The sequence below is a fragment of the Lepeophtheirus salmonis genome, chromosome 10, assembly GCF_016086655.4.
Source record: "Lepeophtheirus salmonis chromosome 10, UVic_Lsal_1.4, whole genome shotgun sequence".
Lineage (NCBI taxonomy): Eukaryota > Metazoa > Arthropoda > Copepoda > Siphonostomatoida > Caligidae > Lepeophtheirus > Lepeophtheirus salmonis.
This window is the reverse complement of record NC_052140.2, coordinates 20,934,120-20,950,675: the sequence shown is the minus strand read 5'-3', so window position 1 is coordinate 20,950,675 and position 16,556 is coordinate 20,934,120. Positions and strand designations below refer to the sequence as shown.

Here is a 16,556-nt window from a genome sequence, read left to right as displayed (position 1 = left end):
AACTATCGGAAAAGCAATTATGTTTTTCAGCAAGACTCCGCCCGGCCACAAGGCCAAAGAAAAAATCAAAAGTCGTCTGAAGATAACTTGGCGCATTTCTGGTCCAGGTCAATGTAGTCTCCGTCCTCACCAAACTGCAACTCTCTTGAGAATGTGATCTGGGGTCCCATCAAGAGGAAGACCTGTTCTACTTCCTGTTTGAATGGGGATGCCTTAAATGATGACGGTGAAAAGGAGTGAGTGACATGTCGGAGGAATACATAAATAATACCTGCAAGGCCTTAAAGCCGAAGATCGAGAGCATGGTGGAGGAGGTCATGAAGGAAGTTATAACTTATATTCCCTTGGTTGAATGCCACCTGCTAAGAGCACTTATGTTTTCAAGTAAGACTATGCCTCCGATAAAAAGATCAAAAGAACTCCATCCGTCCTCACTATACTGCAACCCTCTTGACTATGGGACCCGGGGCACCATCAAGAGCAAGACCTGTGGCACCTCCCCTGTGACTGTTGATGTCTGAATGTATGCCGTAGAGAAGGACCGAGCGATATGTCGGACAGTGTTGTGCCAGTCGTTGTTTAAGACCAAAGACTGTGGTCCCATCTACTTCAGTTCGACTTGTCAGATCCTTAAAGAAAAGAAAATCGATCCATCGTGACGTCCATGAGGATGTTTTCCTTCTTTTTCTTTAATAATTATTCCGTTATATAATGAAATAAATTATATAATTAAGTAACAATATAATATGTTCGTGTTATATTTCATTATCATGCTAAATGTAGTATTTCTTGCAAATATGTGCAATAATCTTAAGACATATTTCATATATCTTATTTGCCTTGATAAACCATGGATATTTTTATGAAAAATTCCAAGGACTGGTCCTAAGACTGGATTCAACCTAATAAATAAGAACCACCGCCACAAGACTAAACGTGAAGAAAACCTGCAGGCCTTCGGGTCTAAGATCGAGGCCATAATTGAGTGCCCACTTTGATATTTGATTGTTTATATCACGTAAAACATATAACGTCTCATTGTCTCACTATTTGAACTTTTTGAGAATCTTGATAAAGTTGAGCTTGAGAAAATTTGCTCAATACTCGCAATGACATACTCTATAGTTTCGTGGCTTATCTTTGTGCTCAAAGACTTGAGACTCGACTTGATAAGGACATTTCCTCTCATATACATGTATGTATTAGAGGTGGATCGGTCTAGATCAAAGCCGGAAAGCACGCTGTCTCAACCTTATTTTGCCAACCCCAAAAAGCCCATGCCTTGAATCTTCCAGGCCAGCATTTATTTGTAATGTAAAATAATTCCTTCGCAACTAATCGATGACGTCATCTTTTATTTAAAACCTCATCAAAAATAAGCTGAAGTTGACGTTATTTATTATTTGCAAGAGTCACACTTACAAATATCTTTTTTAGATCGTATTTTTATGATTGATTTCGTACCGACTTATGTAAGACATCTAAAATTTCCAATGTTGAAAATATGCGTGTTCCTAAAATTGAAAAGTCATCAATACATTTATATAAGTTTATTAATATGTAAAGCTTTAAATTTAAGGTCATTTTATTAAATTCATTGGGATTTGATTCTGTGATATTTGACTTAATCAATTAGTTATTACATTCTGATGTTTAAAATAAATTAAGGTCTCATGAGAATATATTAGATTACTTTTATTATATAGGTTCTCATATTTTGGCCTTCGAGCTGGCCCAAACCCCGGTAGCCCTACTTAGCTAAAAGTCCAATATTATCTTCCCGATCCACCTCTAATATGTATTATATATATATATATATGAAAAGAGGCCTTCCGTAACCATGGTAGAGGCCTCTTCATACTACTCACAACAATTCATACATATTAAATCATGCAAGCCCAAATATAAACAAAAAGTTAGTATCACCTACTCCTTCGAGATCCTCGCAGCATTGAATGCTTGAATTACGCACCCAACAAATATATTAATATTTACATACCTTGATATAATTGTGTATCCTGTATCGTTGAGAGAGAAATTAGTAAAAGAAATCACTAACGTTTGATCAGAACATCTGCGTCTCTGACTTGCTTACAATATCAGCAGTACATAGTGTTGTGTGAGTTCGGTCCAGTTCAGTCTTAGGACCGGTACTATTAGCCCTTGTGACCAGTCCTTAAAACCGTCGTTCCTTCAGACTATCAGTACTAGAACTGATTTTTAAAAAAAAAGAAATAAGTTGAGTGACTCTCATCAAAGACCGAACCTTATAAGTTTTAGGACTGAACTAGATCGGAACGGTATTGCAGTCTTCAGTCCTAAATAAGGACATAAATGTTCGATTTTCTTTCTGAATGTGTATATAGAACGGACCGACATTGAATTTATTTTCGTCGTCATATTAGGCAAGTAGTGGTGATTAATATGTTACAGTGTGTCTCAGTAGGGCTCGAACACTTTTTGAAGAAACATTCACTTCCTTATTTGTCCTTTAATTATAGCCAAACATTTAGAGATAATTTGTTGACTCTGGAGCTTAAAAATAATTATTATATTACATGTCAATAAACATCAAAGGTCTTTTCAAATGTTTGAGCTACAATGCAAGTAATTCCGCAAATTATTTAGTGTACTTGTTTTGAGGGCACACGGTATATCCCCAGAAATCCATAGGATCTAGCCCCAAGTGTTTTATAAATGGGAAGGTCAATCAACACTGATGTTAAGAGTAATTGGAATAGACATTCCTCCAGTCTGGTAAATGGCAAAATGGATAGCCTCTGAAAAAAAGAGTTTTAGCCCATAATGTTTTTCTGTTCTCAACAGCTTCTTTGGTGTATGAACAAATGCCCATTCCTCCCTCCTATTTTTGAGAAATTGACAGAGTTATCCTAATCACATTTTCCCCCCAGTCTTTTATAAAAAATGATACATGTCATCATTTTCGAGAACAATGTTATTTGTTCAAATTATGTCCATTTCAAAATTTGAAACTCTAAAACTATCCACAAAAAAAAATACTATGAGTACTCCTTCAAATTTGGTCTCTTCCCAAAAATTTTAACTCTAAACATCAAATATAACTTTATTGCCCCTTCTAAAAATTCTTTAAAATCTTCTAAAGCCCTTAGTTAAATTTGGCATTTATAAAAAAATACGTTCAAAGTAGTTTAAAAAGTCCAACGGCTTTCCCTTACTCCCTGCAAAAATCATTTTGCAGACGTCCTAGACGACGACATAATATAAAAATACATTCAAAATAAACTTTGGCCTCAGACATCCCCCATCCTGAATCCCCTTGACTTCTATATGTGGAGCCCCATTGAGAAAAAGGGATTGTGCTACCTACCACACAAATATAACCAGCCTGAAGATCTCCCTGTAGAAGTACTCGGCCAAACTGTTAAATTAGTCTCTGCCAAAAGTATTGACAAAGCATGGAGAGATGTATTGTCGCATAGTGGCGTTGTGTATCCTTATATAAGACTGTCCCATTCAGTCCGGCATATGGGCCCTAAACTGATCAAGTTAGGTCATTGATGATGTTACTCAACTATACTTCTTCTTTTATATCAGTTCAAGGACTGACAGTCTGAAAGACCCACGATTTCAACTCCAATGACTGAAAGGACACAACACTACGCCATGATAAAAAAATTATTATTATTATTAAAAAGTTATTTATCTTTCTACTTAGGTAATACAAATGTGTTTGAGTGATATTGAGACATATTGTATAAACATATTTGTATGTCTTTCAGCGGCCCTTCAACACTCTTTTTTTCGTTGAAGTTTAAAGTCATGCATGCATACAAGGGATCAAAGTAATTAAGAGGGCTCCAACGTGAAAGTCTTTACAGCTCTCTTCCTTAATTACCCTTCCTACTAGAATACGTTAGAACTACATAGTTGATTAGGATAGAACGACGACAAGAGAATAACAGCACTCTTTCTCTTATTTGTGAACGATGATGCTCTGGCTAACTAGGCTAAGATTTATCATTGAATAAAACACACAACAACTGGCACCTATAATGAATATATGTAGAGATATCATACTATTATATATCATTAAGTTCTACGCATTGGACAAACGTGTGGGCTGCTCCAGCTTTATTTTCCTACTCGACGACGTCCAGAATCAAAATAGCAAACAATCAATGAACTAAGTTTTTAAAAAGGACAATAGCCGAACACGGAATGGCAGCAGAACTCTCCAACTCCACTATTCTTGTTCTCGTCTCAATTTTCTCTTCCATGATCCTTCTATTTATAGTCATCGTGTATATTTCGCACAAATTATCCGTACAAGAAGAAGTTGTAAGTGCAATCCCAGAGGATACAACGAGACGACTCTCTGTTTTTGATCGAAGGATTTCTAATGTGAAGCAAGGATTTACAGAGATTTTTGCTCAGTATGACCCAGATAAACAGCAGCAAATGAAGGAAAAAACGATTATTGAAGAGGAGTCCTCCTGCTTCGCCTCCAACTCTACTAAAATCCCTCTTTCTCCTTGATTATATACTATGTAACATCATCACTAATTGTACCTTTCAGCAATGTTTATGCAATACCATCAGTGGCAGGATTTTCAGGGCATGTGTGTCGACGCTAGAGACCTATTGAAGTTTTATAGTTTTGTTTTTTTTAAATTACCTCCTTGGTAGGGGAATTTTGTATTCATTTGTTTTTGAGTGAAGTTTAAAATATTCATTCGCCCCTTGAATTTTTGTTTTGTTTTCAAAATAATTTACCAAAAACATCTTCTTTTTTTATAAATATTTTTTGGAAAATAAAATGACGAGACTTTTTTTTGGCCTATTTTTAAGAGACAATATAATTTATACTTTATCAAAAGGCCTTATTTCTTTAATTTTTGTAAATGACCTTTTTTAGGAAAAGTTTAATCTGTTTAAGTATTTTTTCAGCCTATTTTTTAATGGAAAATACATTTCAAGAGAAGACCTTTTTTATTAAAAAAAAATATTTAAAAATTAATTGATCTAATGAATTTTCCACCTAAACTTCGTGCCCCCATTCACTTTTACCACCATATAAAATACCCCTCGCTGAGAAAGCCATGGACTCCGTTCCCCCTGCCACTCAATCCCATTATTAATTATAATATAATATATATAAATATCACACCTTATATTCTTTATTGTATCTTGTAACTTTTCCCCTGGGTAAAACCCAGAAATAAAGACCCAAAATCCCCAAAAATAGTAGTTAGTCAATTCTTTTCCACTAAGGAATTATTATTCAAAACGTTGTTAACTTTATTGAGGTATGTTATAAAAAATTTCTAATTCTATATTTTCCTTTTAACCCTATTTAATCTAATAGATACTGCCTAAAAAAAACAACACATTTTGATACGAAAATCATGTCTCTAGTTTCAATATGAAGGAAATTATGAGCCATTTATCTTTTTCCTACATTTTATGTGAAATCTACACTAAAATCTGTGATTTAATATGATATTTCAATAAAACAAAACAGCCTTCTTAATCATCAAAGGATTTGAATGAAATTTTCAGGAATTACAGAATACAATATTGTGCAAAAGATTTTACTTTTTAATACCTGTAGTTGAATAACAAAAAAAAAAAAAAAAAAAAAAAAAAAAGAGAAAACAAAGTACTTTCATATTGCCAGTAATAAAAAGTGAAGGTGCTAATATCGGGTTAAAATTGGGGTACTTTGCATCGACAAATTTTTTGGAGACTTTACAAGATACTTATCAAACAAGTATTTAAAAATCCATTTTTACTTTTATTTGATCCATTACACTACATCTGGGATTGTAAAGGCTGTTTTGAGATAACTTATTTTCGAGCAAATGATGCGATTCAACAAAGCCTCGTATTGAAAAAAAAATACACTGGGTGAAAGATTAAGAACTTATCTACATTAAATATAAATGATCTCAAATTGATCTTCCCCAATTTTAGTATTGAAATTTCATTATTTCTTAAGAGATCCCAAAAAGTTTCTAGAGTTTTTCGCACGCCACCTGCAAGTTTTGTTGTTGTTTTTTTCGTACCGTACAGGGGCATTTTATAACATACCTAATTTATTGATTCAGGGAGTCTTTCATCAGAAAAGAAATTGCCTAAAATCAGTTGTTAAATCATCGATCCTAGCCTATTCCCTCCCCCTTATTATAATTCAATACTTGTCAGAAGTGTTCACAGCTAAATTAGAGCTTATTATAATTTAACCAATCAACGTTCAGAACAAGGATAAAGGGGGAAAAGACGCAGAAACATCGTTAACTGACAACAAAATATAACGTATATATGTTTTTGTCTGTTGAAAGTAACACCATATCAATTATTTTTGGGAATTGGTCACAGAGCCTTAACCAGAGTTGATTACAACTCAACCAATCAACGTTCAGAACGCTGATTAGAGTAAAATAAATGGTTGCCGTTAATTTTTTCAAAAACTATTTTGTCACAAAACATTTTGCCACAAGGATATTTAGCCTTTATATATAAATAAATGAGGTTTATGTATTGTTTTTTGTTTGTTTTTATGATGAAGTTTGATGTTCCTTTGAATTTTTTAATCAAAATATGTAATATGTATTACTATCAAATGCATTAAATGCTTATTTTCCGTTGGAGTAATGGTGGAATTAAGCTCTAGCCTCATATTATACTTGTTCGTCAATCTATGAGTATTTTATAGTATGAATAATCCATCATGTCTAATGATAATTACTAACGAAGAAGTGAATAGCAAATCTTCTAATTCAAATCGTTGTCGTGTTTGTTTATTTTAATTTTTCTTAGCATCTAATTTGATTACCTACTTTGTCTATGGTTCCAATTCATTACATAGTGAGATTTTGTTGGTGTATGTATTTAACTTTTAGGGCAAGATTCCATCATTTTTCCAGCAGAAAACAACCATTTAATACATTTTATAATAATGCACATTACATATTTCGATTAAAAAGCTCAAAGAAAACATCAATTTCTTCCAGAAATTAACAAACACAGCGTTTAAACCTCATTTATTTATTTATTAAGGCGAAATATCCTTTAAGAAAAATAATTTTAAGGCAAAATGGTTTTAGGCAAAATGTCATGTATCAAAATTGACTAGAGCCAAAAGAAACATTGACAGCTGACAATGAAATACAGTCTAAGGCAGGGGTAGTCAACCTTTGAGACATGGAGTCCCAACTTCCAACATTTTCAATTCAATGACTGTCCCACTATCCACAATAATGGTAAAAAACAACGGGAATATGTTCTAATTTGCGCGTGCCATGAATATGCATCCACGTGCCAGCAGTGGCACGCGTGCCATAGGTTGCCAATCCCTGGTCTAAGGGGTTGTTCATGCAGAAACGCTTTTTGAGGAATACGCATATTATTGTTCCGTTTTGGGTCTGCATCCAAAAGAAGCCGAAAGGAAACGTTTCACCTAAGATGATATTTTTTTGAAGACAACTTCTAGAGTAGAAGAATTTTACAACACTGTTTCCTTTTAAAATAACTAAAACAAGTGGCAACGGGTATATAAGCAAATTGTACAAATGTTAATTTTTATACGCCAAAAACAGTAAATTTTTCCTTTTTATGTTAAATATATTATCAAAATCCGAGCTTTCAGAGCTCGAAGGTTTCCCATGATCTTGTGCCATAACTAATGTATTTAATCTTGGGTTTTTCGTATATAATAATCTAATAAATAAAATGTCATTAAATCTACTTATTTGATTCAAGCGTATATTTTAGAGGCCGTAGTCGAGTGCTTTATAGTACATATATGTTTGAAACCGTTTTAAATGTGTAGTTTGAGCAAGAGGAATTTTCAAAACGTTAAGGGATTGTATAATCAAACTTTTTTTCCCTAATTTGTTGCATTTCTGCAACATCTATTATTCTATTGGCTGTCAATTTCCCTATAATTATTAACTATTTTGTCTCGGGAAATTTTGCCTTACGCCATTTGGCACAAGAATGTTTCACCTTAATATATCAGTAAAGTAGATTTATACGTTAGTTTTATTATTTTTGGATTAAAATTCATGTTCCCTTGGAATTTGATTAATCAAAATATGTCATTATATGTTATTATGTATTACTATAAAGGTCAATAAACTCTTGTTTCTGTAGAAAAAATGATATGGAATCATGCCCAAAGTTGTAACAAAAAAATATCACTATGTAATGAATTCGAACCAGAGTATAATTAGATAATAAGAAAAACAAAAATAAACAAACACGGCAACGATTTGAATATAAGATTTGCTATTCACTTCTCCGATAGTAATTATCATTAGAGACATGATGGACTATTCATACTATAAAAGACTCATGGATTGACGAATAAGTATAGTATGAGGCAGGAGCTTAATTCCATCATAGTTCCAACAGAAAATAAACATTTAATAGTAATACATATTATATATTTTGATTTAGAAAGCTCAGAGATAATCAATTTTAGCAAAAAATAAAAAATAACGACGCATGAGCCTCCTAAATGTATATATTTAGGGGAAATATCCTTGGTGGAAAATGACTATACCAGGCACCAATCAATAGACTGTATCTTTTATCTCCAGTAATCATTTGCAAATGTCTACAGAAATATCTTGAATTAAGATAGGAATCATTAGAGTAACATTACTAATATATCCTTGGGTTGCTTTTAAATATAGATTTGTCTTGGGGGTTGTTGAAAAGTTCAGTGGGAGCCCTGTTTTAAATCGGCTCATATAGAAAAAAATGTAAACTTTTTGAATAGGATACGAAGGAATACATCAAATTGTTTTGTTTTTTTAAACGTTGCCATAAGAACACCCCATAAACTTTTGTGTGAGTGACATAAATAAATAATGAAGACAACAAATTCAAGAGAATAACAAGAAAATAATCTTTATTGAATAATTAATATACTAATGGCACAGGAAAAACAAAATCTGGTTTTCATTCTTTGTGTAGTAAATGTATGTAATAAAATCATCATAGTATGATTGTTCATAATAAGAATATGTACATTATAATAGATAATAAGTATTTTTAAGGCACCAACAATTCAGCCAAGGCATTAAAAAATATTGAGGAGGAAGACACGAATATCTTTTAAAGTAAACATCCGCCAGGAGTGGTCCCTTTCACTCATTGAGGAGCTAAAGAGAGAGAGAGAGAGAGGTAGGAAGAAAGGATTTGTTCTTTTTGACAACTCTACACATGGAAGAACATCCACTCTTTTATCCACTTATATTTTTTGACCAACTTAAGGCTATTTGTCCATTAGTAGAATAGTGAGTAAACGAAAGAGATAATGTGATTAAAACATTTGTGTAACAAATGTTTTACAAGAATATATCTATGTACTGCTGTACATATATCACATTCCCTCTTTCAGTTGATAGCTACATATTCTACTCTTCACAAATCGCCCTTAGTTCAAAGAGAAAAAATAAAGAGTCCCTGCTCCACGTATAGAGTACTCCTTGAACAAAGAAAGGAACTGATGTAGACAAATATACCGGATAGGCGGTAATTATACATAAATGAATGAGGGCCCACTCGGACGCATTGTACATAATAGTACATATATCAATCCTGAGCGAGCCCCTTCGCCGATTGAGGAGAGGAAAGGAGGGAAGAAGGGATTTGTTCATTAACTAACAAAATGTAAGAAATAAAGTTGTTGATGTAGAAGCACATGGATGAGGCGGAATGAATTAGGGGGGCCACTCTGGGGGTATGGTACATAATATATTTAATATCAATAAGTGGTGGTGGGGTGAATAATATTAACAATTACAATTAAATGTGGTCAAAATAATAATAATTATAGTAACAATATTATGGATTGAGTGTGACAAATTTAAATATACAAGAGTAACAACACTGGATAATAATGAAAGAGTAAGAAACAAACGAGGAATATAATTATAATTATATAATAATCTTTAATATATAAAAAATATTGGAAGATCCTGAAAATGTGGTTTTCGTATTCATCAACAACAATGCATTTTATATAGGTATATTATAAATAAATGTATATATACTTATTGGACGGGGAGAAATAGGAGATTACAACAACCAGAGATAGAGTTCCTCCATTTTTTTTTTTTTTTTAATTTTTTTTTTGTTAATTCACTATGTATGTATATAATATTATTTCTAAACTACTAAATTTCCTTTCTTTTGGCACGAGGAACGACATCAGCAAATAAAACACGTCTTCATGGCACAACAAAATTTAAAAAAAAAATCCCTTCCTTACCTCATCCATACCAACTACTACATACATACTGACCGACTATAACATAGCTTCTACAGTAGGTAGATGCCCCCCTTCCCCTTGGGAGTCTTACAGACCCCTTCTTTTAATCTTCTCTACTCATGCTTCTTCTATAGTGTTTTCAATCCCCGATGTTGCGATATCCTCCATACGCATTGATATTACGGTGAGTAATACGAGTCTCTGTTCCTTTATCATCCATCCATCCATCAAGTAAATAAGAAAAGAGGTCAGGATTTAGTGAGCTAGAACACGTGTACTGTGTCCTAAGTTGATGATATTTCCCATATGCAATAAATATAACCTTTTACAATGATATTATGCATGATTAAATGGGCCTCCGTTCCTCCATCCATCGAGGAAGGAAGGAAGGAAGAAAGGAGGTAAAGACTACTGAGTGAGCGAATGAATGAGATAGTACATGTATATACGAACGTACATATGTAAGTAAGAGAGAGACACACACACGTGGCAAAGACCCCGGAGCAGTTGATTTGGTTATTAGTCGAATATACATACACGGATTAAGTAGTGGTAGATTGAATATTAATGTAAATAAGTAGTAGTAAACGTAGTGAGATTCCGAGAAAGGTGGCATGAAGTTATTTGATTGTTAGGATTGATGGATCTTCAAGAGAAGGAGGATAAGGAGGGTGGAAAAGAAGGAGAAGAGGAGAGATTTAAGGGGGTATAGAGGTATGGGGAGACATCGCAGGGATATTATGCTAATATTACATATATGTATACTTTTTGATTGATGTACAGAGTAGTCGTATTGGATCCATTTGTATTGCTCCTTCCTTGCTGACTTAACACATAATTGCAATGCATATATGTAAGTGAAGCTAAGTAAGCATTAAAAATGTTTTAAGCACTAAGTCTAAGAAGAAGAAATAGAAGAAGAAGAAGAAGAGTGTTGGTGAGAAGAAGGAGCATTAATGATTTCCCCCGGATGCTGCATGGATCGAACTTATTTTTCCATGTTAAGAGAGAAGCTTGATTAACAACGAGAGAGTTATTTATCCATATTAGTGTGATATTAATTGATAAGACTGGAAAATACATAAAGGAAAAATATGTTAGTGTATTTTTATATAAAATAAAATATGCAAAAATTAAATATTATATTATATAACGTAAGACGTGAAACTAACTAATTGATTTTAATTATTATTAATCATAATGTGATTTTGATCTTTACTTTGTCTGAGAGGGATTATTTTTATTTGAATCATTAAGCGTTAAAATAAGTTTCTTCCAAGTGGAACAGCTGATGAGATTATTAGAGAACATAGCTTTGTTATTTGATATTCAGATGTTAGAAAGAAATAGTATACATATATTTAGATTAAGATTGACGGACTTATCTTGCAAAATATTTAATATACATATGGATTAAAGACTAATTTATTTGAGGATGTTAGTGCACACAAAAATGCGTTGTGTAGGGCGCCACTTGGACAAAAAACCTATTTTGTGCAAATACATATAATGTATCAGGGGCGTTCGCAAGGGGTGGAATTGAGGGTTATGTAGCCCCTTCCTCAAATTAAGGAACTTTTGCTTTTTAGTAGAATTTTTTTAGATAAAAATATGAAAAAATTATATTAGATATTTAATGTTGCGTAGATAGCTGTGGATTTTTTAATTTTTTTTTCTTCAAAAAAATTAAAAAATTCTTTAAATTGCTGTAGATTTTTGAAATTTTTTACCACAAAAAAATAAGTACTTGAAATTTTTTCAAAAAATTAATATTCTATGAATAATTATCAATTTTTTGAAATGTTTTTACAAAAATTTAATATTTGATATTTAATTTTTTTTGTGAGCAGATGTGGATTTTAAATTTTTTTGAAAAAAAAAATTCTTTGAATAACAGTAAATTTTTGAGGAAAAAAATTCAAAAAATTTAATTTTCTTTGAATAGCAGTAGATTTTTGAAATGTTTAAAAAAAAAACTTAATATTTGAAATTTAATTTTCATATGTGGATTTTAAAAATAATAATTTTCTCTGAATAGAAATTTAAAATTCTATGGGAAAAAAATTAATATTTTTAAAAAAAATCCAAAAACCAAGCTCCTCAAATATAATCCTGCGGACGCCCCCGTGTATATAAATAACGAATGAATTAGTCCTTTAATTTAAAATATACTATATGTATAAGATATACCGTTTTAGAATTGCACTCACGATGGAATTTGTAAATGGTCATTAGAGTCATTTTAAGTAAAAGTAGATAAATAGTTATTAACATTGACAGAACGGATAAACTATTTTTATTTCCTTTAACTGTTAATCAATTATTAGGATTACAATTCCCAATTGAGTAAAAGGTTCGACTCAAATTGAATCATTGTTACATTTATTTTTAGCAAACTGAATACTTAAATTAAGTACTTTTACAACTAAAATATATATTATATATATATAATAGTATATTGTCTCATAGAATGAAGTTTAGATTGCACTTAAAGAGCTGAATAACGCAGTTAGTAACACCGTCATTGTAGATGTTGTAGTTCCTAGTGATGGGACGATTCATTGGGATAGGAGAATCTGGTGTTATTCTTATTTATTAATTTTGAAAAAAAAGAAACGCCCCCTCCCAAATTAAGGAATTTTTGCTTTTTACAAGGAAATATAATTTATCTTTAGAATCGTTCCATCACTAGTAGATAGCATAAAAGACCGGTAAGAACCTGTCCTAGGACTCACAAATTTTATTAGGACCGGAATGATACAAAACAACTATTTAATAACTTAAAATGCATAAGGAAATACTTTTACAAAATGCTCTTATAAAATCCCATTGTGACTGCAATTCTGAAATAGTCGAACATATATATATTCATTTTTTGTGTGTCAAACAAAAAAATTAATGAGTTAGTAAATATATATATATATATATGTCATTTTTGCTTGTTAAGATTGATAGTGAATTAGCCGAGTGAGTTTATTTGATTATATTATTATTAATTATTATGATTAGATATTATTATTTTGTTTAAAAAAAGAAATCAACTGCTTTTTGCCCATAGTTTTAATATTTTAGTATTTTTAAAAAAGTGTGTGCGAGTCCACGTAATTAATTAATTTGTTTTTTAACAAAAAAAATTAGTTATATTTTTTTTGTAAAACCTTTCAAAAGTGAAATAAATATCTTTTAAATGTCAGTTTACATAAATGTATGTATAGTTATATATTTTTTCAGAATAACTATTTCTTACTCGAAAAGACAATACATTAAAAAAAGGCATTATATATAATAATAATAATAATAATACAGAGTGAATAGCTCAAAAATAGCATTTTTTGAGGGAGTTTCCTCACTCTTAAGATGACGATGATAAAATAATATATAAGAGATACTTTTGTTTTACATACAAAAATTGAGAAAGTAACATATGCATACACCATACAGAGAGAACTGTATGATGCATGCATATATGTTACTTCTTTTAAACCTAAAAAAAAAACACATCATAAAATCACAGAGTAACAAAAAATAGGTCATAATAAATAACAGTAATCATTTTACATAGAAATGTAGAAGCTATGGCTCTAAAAAAACTCGGCAGCTAATGTATTTTGGGGAAACTAATCTTAACTAAAGAAGAAGAGAAATATAACTGAAAATATAGACCAAACTCCCTCCCCCCACCCACCCTAAAAAATATGATGTGAACCACAACTAACCTTGCCTAAAAAAATATTGAATTAATATTTTTAGGTTCTAGGATTAACATAAGGATGTGATCGATGTTGGCCTGACTGACCCAAAGGCCGCCTATCCTTCTTTCCACCGGCAGAAGCTGCCTGGATTCTAGCAACACCTGTATTGGTTATAAAATAATAGTAAATATATATATTAAACAAATATGAAGAAAAAAAAATAAGGAAGATGTTTTAAAAAAAAAAAAAAAGAAGTTTGTATAAAATATGAAGGAATCAACAATCCTTTGTTTTTTTGCTCTTCGAGAGGTGTAGGTACTTCTTCGGAGATATAGAGAAATTAAAGGGAAATTGAAATATGTGTATGTTGGGGGTGAGTAGAGGAAAACTATAAGCCAAGTGGTGAAATTTATATTTGAACAAATATAAATGGCTACAACAGTACATTTTTGTCCACTAGGGGGCGTTTAGTATAAATAGGTAGTGTTGTACGTGTCCTAATTAATCCGGTCCAGTCCATTCTTAGGACTGGTCCTATTAGTCCTAGGGACTAATTATCCTTCAGACTGTCAGTACTAGAGCTGATTTAAAAAAAAGGAAAAATAATAATATTGAGTGACGTCATCAACGACTGAAATGTATCAGTTTTAGCACTGATATGAAGCAAGATTGAACTGGACGGGACTGGAGTCTTAAATAAGGACTCTCACATCATTATATGTACCTAGGTACCAAAGAGAATATATACATGGAACAATTAAGTTTCTATTAAGGATCAACTCGAGAATACGTCAGCTGTTGATAGGGTATTTATGCCATAATTATCAATTAATTATTCCCGTTAATTTTCAAATAATATAAAAATATATCATACTCCCTCAATTATATGATGAATTCACCCTTTTGAACTAAATTAATTACAAAGGAATGTCCGTAACAAAATAGAGATAAAATACACACTGAGCGAAAACAAGGGGATTTTTTTTTTTTAAACAGGTATTTAGTTTAAGAAAACACTGGGAAATATAGTTATTTATACATACATCCCTTCAGAAGATCTTGTATGGAATCAATCTATACTTGTATAAAACATACAAAAATATAATCAAATGTAAAAAACAGATAGGGGATCGAATGGAATAAAATATTTGAAGCCCATGTTTTAGCATACTACAATTGGATTGTTTTGCTCAATTTGCTCTTCATCATATCAATGTTTTTAATCTCAGTGGGCGTAACCTATATTGCATCAGTGAGCATTTCTTCCGAAAAGGGTATAAAGCTATCAGTTACTATCAGTGTTCAGAGCTAATTATAATTACAGACACTAAAGTTGTTTAAAACAATGATTAGAAGAAAATAAGGGAGATATATACCTATATACAGTTGACAACAAAATACACTGTATGTTTTGATGTGAAAATAATTTTTCCCCACTTGGTTTATAGCTTTGGTGTGTGGGATAGTAAAATGGAAAAAGAGTTTGTTTTTTCCATTCATTAAGACTAGCTTTCCATTAAATCACTTAAGAAGTACATTAATGAAGATGGCACGGATAGAATATCATCATAAACAACAACTATGAAATGGGGACTACAGCAATTTGGGTAAATACATAGACAGTATAATATACAAAAAAATAATAGTGAATATAACGAATGAATGCACGGACAAACAACTTGCTTTCTTTTTTTTTACTTGTATCTCTTTAAATTATGAAAAAACAAAAAAAAAGTCTGAGAGTTGAGTTCATTACAACAAATATAGCACCTTGTTGATTCAATTCCTTTGTGACGGTCATAGAGGGAAAGAGAGAGAAAAAAAGGAGAGGATTAGTAATGGTTGTTGTTGTTGCTTGCTTTTTCTTTTCATTTCTGATAATTATATTATTATTACTAAAAGAACAAGAAAAGATTCTTCTGAATGGGGGATTTCATTTTGCCTACTACCTACATAATAATAACCATCTTGGTTTTGGACTCTTTGAAATGAAAGAAAAATGGACAAGTTTACAAACATTTTTTTTTTTTTTTTTTTTTTTTTTTTTTTTTTTGAGATTCATCAAATAATGGAGTATTAATCAATGAGTGGATGGAATGAGTGTGTAGTAAAGAAGCTCTACAAAATATGAACAGGGGCTTCCGCAGGATTATATATATATAGGGTATATTATTATTTTTTTTAAATCTTTTTTGAAAAAAATTCAAGTTTATTCCAAAAAAATCTGAAAAATCCAGGACAGTTCACAAAATAAAATTTCAACTATAAAAATTTTTATAGAAAAATTTCAAAAATCCAGAGCTATTTAGAAAAAACTGAATTTTTTAAGAAAAAAAATTCTATAATCAATTTTCAAACTTTAAATTTTCTGTTAAGAATAAAAAATTCTTTAATTTGGGCTCGAGGGGCTGTAGCCCCCTCCCCTGCGGACGCCCCTGATGTACAATATTATACAACCACCTCATGATTAGTAGTAGGTAAGCTCTCACTTATCTGAGTAATGTGTATATTTGAAGCACTGTCAGTCTAAAGTCATTTAATTTCGCAACATAAATTTGCATATGTAGATGCAAATTATATACACTATTAGGTCACTTTGA

At 31.5% G+C, this 16,556-nt stretch overlaps 1 protein-coding gene and 2 long non-coding RNA genes across 4 annotated transcripts in view; 1 reads left to right on the top strand and 2 right to left on the bottom strand.

The window, feature by feature from the left end:
* Positions 1-729: 729 nt before the first annotated feature.
* Positions 730-3,665, bottom strand: LOC121125502 (uncharacterized). Its single transcript, XR_011782030.1, has 4 exons — positions 3,350-3,665; positions 2,267-2,535; positions 2,000-2,213; positions 730-1,514 (listed from the first exon to the last, which is right to left on the bottom strand). It is a non-coding gene; the product is annotated as an uncharacterized lncRNA (long non-coding RNA).
* Positions 2,041-4,812, top strand: LOC139906481 (uncharacterized). Its single transcript, XR_011782031.1, has 2 exons — positions 2,041-2,105; positions 3,698-4,812. It is a non-coding gene; the product is annotated as an uncharacterized lncRNA (long non-coding RNA).
* Positions 4,813-8,882: 4,070 nt separating this feature from the next.
* The window catches only part of how (protein held out wings), a 47,267-nt gene continuing 39,593 nt past the window's right edge, over positions 8,883-16,556 (bottom strand). The window contains exons 7-8 of one of the 2 annotated variants that reach the window (XM_040720444.2): positions 13,981-14,117; positions 8,883-11,334 (exon numbers count right to left, since the gene is read on the bottom strand). In XM_040720444.2, the coding sequence (XP_040576378.1) occupies positions 14,011-14,117 (107 nt within the window). In that variant the 3' untranslated portion in view covers positions 8,883-11,334; positions 13,981-14,010. Of the gene's footprint in view, positions 11,335-13,454; positions 15,743-16,556 lie in introns of those variants that run through there. The other variant, XM_040720445.2, reaches the window with a different exon arrangement.